At 44.6% G+C, this 2542-nt stretch overlaps 1 protein-coding gene across 1 annotated transcript in view; it reads right to left on the bottom strand.

Annotated features, from left to right (window-relative positions):
• Nucleotides 1–937: 937 nt before the first annotated feature.
• Nucleotides 938–2542, bottom strand: part of GYPC (glycophorin C (Gerbich blood group)) — a 3450-nt gene continuing 1845 nt past the window's right edge. The window contains exon 3 of the mRNA XM_042780534.1: nt 938–1134. Within this exon, the coding sequence (XP_042636468.1) occupies nt 938–1134 (197 nt within the window). The remainder of the gene's footprint in view (nt 1135–2542) is intronic.

Genomic DNA, 2542 nt, shown 5'->3' with positions numbered 1-2542 from the left:
GATGTTGAGGTCAGAGAGGCTAAGGAAGTTGCCCAAGATCTCAGAACCAGGAAAATGGTCCCAGAGCCAGGATTCAAACCAAAGGAGTCTGTGCTCACAATCCCTGTTGCCACTGTCAATATTATTATGGATTTGTTTTGTTAAAGCTAAATGTGCATCAGGAATGATGGAATTTGCTTATGTTTGCTCATATTAGTTTATTTAATTTAATAACATTCATTCAAAAATCAGTGCTTCAGCCAGTGGTCTGGCCACCTGGAAACTTCCTTCCTAGAGGAACATTTCACCCTTACATTTGTTTCATGAAGCCAGCAAAGGATGCATCCCTGTAAGGCTCTGAGCTACAAGTGATGTCTCCCAGCTCCACATTGCCTCTTTCAGAGAACACACAATTGCCATTGAAGAGCAAGCCCTAGCTGGCATTTATCTCCCCAGACAATCTGTCTGCCCATGAACAACAGATGCTCAGATACATTTCAAATTTTATTTTCAATTGTTGTGTGCAGGAACAATGGGAGACAAAGGTGCCTTTTGGCTTTGGCACCACCTGCTGTTCTCCAAATGTCAAGGACAGACCTTTGAGGCCACTGCCTCCAGTTAAGTGTATAGATGACACCCTTCATTTTTCTTGCACCTCTCAGGCCCACCCACTTAGCAAGGTCTCACATGTGATGACCGCCTGAATTGCCCAGGTAGATTGTGTGCCCAGATGTAGGCTCTCCCTGGCTGAGTAGAGGAAGGCCACACTATGGCTGCTGAACCCCTGGATATTTCTAGTGGTGTGCACTCTTCTCCACCCTAGGCAAGCCCCATATATTTCAAGGCACATATTTTGGGAAGGTGGTTTTCCACAGTCAATCTGGTGGTGGTGGTGGTGGGGTGCATCTTGTCTCATGGAGTTGGAGCAGGGGCATAGAGTGGTGAGGTCTTGTGCCCATCAGATAAAATACTCCTTTCTGCTGCTGTCACCGGCATCCTGGAGAGCAGGGTCACCCTGTAGGGCCGTGTCTGCATTCTCTGCAAACTCTGTTCCCTTGGCTTCATTGGTGTAGTATGTGCCTTTGTGCCGGTACATATAGTGTAGCATGACGAAAAGGAGGCAGACCAGGACAAAGGCTACAGCAGCAATTACACCTGTGGGTGGGAAGAAATAAATTGGTCTGTGTGGAGCCAGAAGATTGGGACCTGGACAGGAGGTCAAGACCAACAGGGGTTCAGCTCAGGATGGACACACTGCTGTGAAAAACCTCAACACCAGCATGGGGGTTTATGCCCTCCTTGCTCATTTTTATCTACCAGGTGTGTCCTCTCCTTTATCTCTGCTTATCCAAAATTGACGTTTTTCTCACTTCTTTCTTCTCCCTTCTTTCTTTCCTTCTTTTCTTTCTTCCCTCCTTGTATCCTTCTCCATGCCTCCACTCATCACTCTTTGTTGTGAGGTGTGAACAGTGTCCCAGGATTGCTCTCTACTCTATGCATACTATCTAATGAAGAGGACACATATGTGATCTTTGAAACGTGCATAATTTGCACATGTTGGTTTGCTGAAGGGACTAATCTTCATGAAAGGATTCAAGACTTTCAGTTTTAAAACCAGGATATTCCCACCCCAGGGTTTTCCTGGTATACAAGAATTACAGGGACTTCTAGGAAATTCTCAAGCATACTGGATGAGTCAGTTTCCCTAGGTGCAATATAGGGGTCTTCTAACTCCATTTAGTAGAGCTGTAAGTTGTATTTTCCAAATTCACAAACACCGTTCCTTGCTTCACCCAGCTCCCTTTTCCTCCAGGGAAGAAGCAGTATTGTCCAGGAAAATATTTGAAGGGTGTGTGTGTGTGTGTGTGGGGGGGGTCTTGCAGTAGGCATAGGTGCAAAGGCTGTGAGGGTGGTTTGGGAGCAATTAGTCCTTTATTATTCCACCAGGGAGGGTGAGGAAGTGACGCTTAGGGTTGGTCAGTGGGGATCAGAGTACTAAGGGTCTTATGAGTGATGAAGTGTAGGGCTAATACTCTAGAATTTCTAGAAGGGACTAAATGGCAACAATCTCAAGGGGAGAGGGTTGTTGTGAGATTAAGCCATTTGTTTTGAACCTGTAGAAAATCCTTTGTCTTTTCTTAGAGTGTAAGTTTATTTGGGGGCTTTTGGAGATATGGGGAAACTAAAGCTGCTCCCAAACCTTATATTTGTAAACCAATTTCCTAAATTTCCCACTGCCTCCAGTTAAATGCTTGTGGCTATACAGTGTTAACAGTGTCTGCTTAGAAAGAATAGGACTCAGTGACTCAATGAGTTGGAGAAAGTGAGGTTAAATAAAACTGAACAGGTGTCATTGATTTCTTTCTTTTTCTTTTTGTCTCTTTAATTCTATAAATTGCCTGAGCTACTCACAAGCTAGCAAGAAGTGTGACTTAGATGCAGGGGACATCATGCTCAATTGGCATAACATACTATACAAAACATTGTTCCACCTACTAATTTGGCGAGTAGCGACTGGGACCTTAAAAGCTAGGAAGCTGCCATCTAGATGCAACAACGGGTC

This window comes from Orycteropus afer, unplaced genomic scaffold, assembly GCF_000298275.1.
Source record: "Orycteropus afer afer isolate SDZICR_OR568_19922 unplaced genomic scaffold, OryAfe1.0 scaffold00004, whole genome shotgun sequence".
In the NCBI taxonomy this organism is placed as follows: Eukaryota; Metazoa; Chordata; class Mammalia; order Tubulidentata; family Orycteropodidae; genus Orycteropus; species Orycteropus afer.
This window is presented reverse-complemented; position numbering and strand designations above follow the sequence as displayed.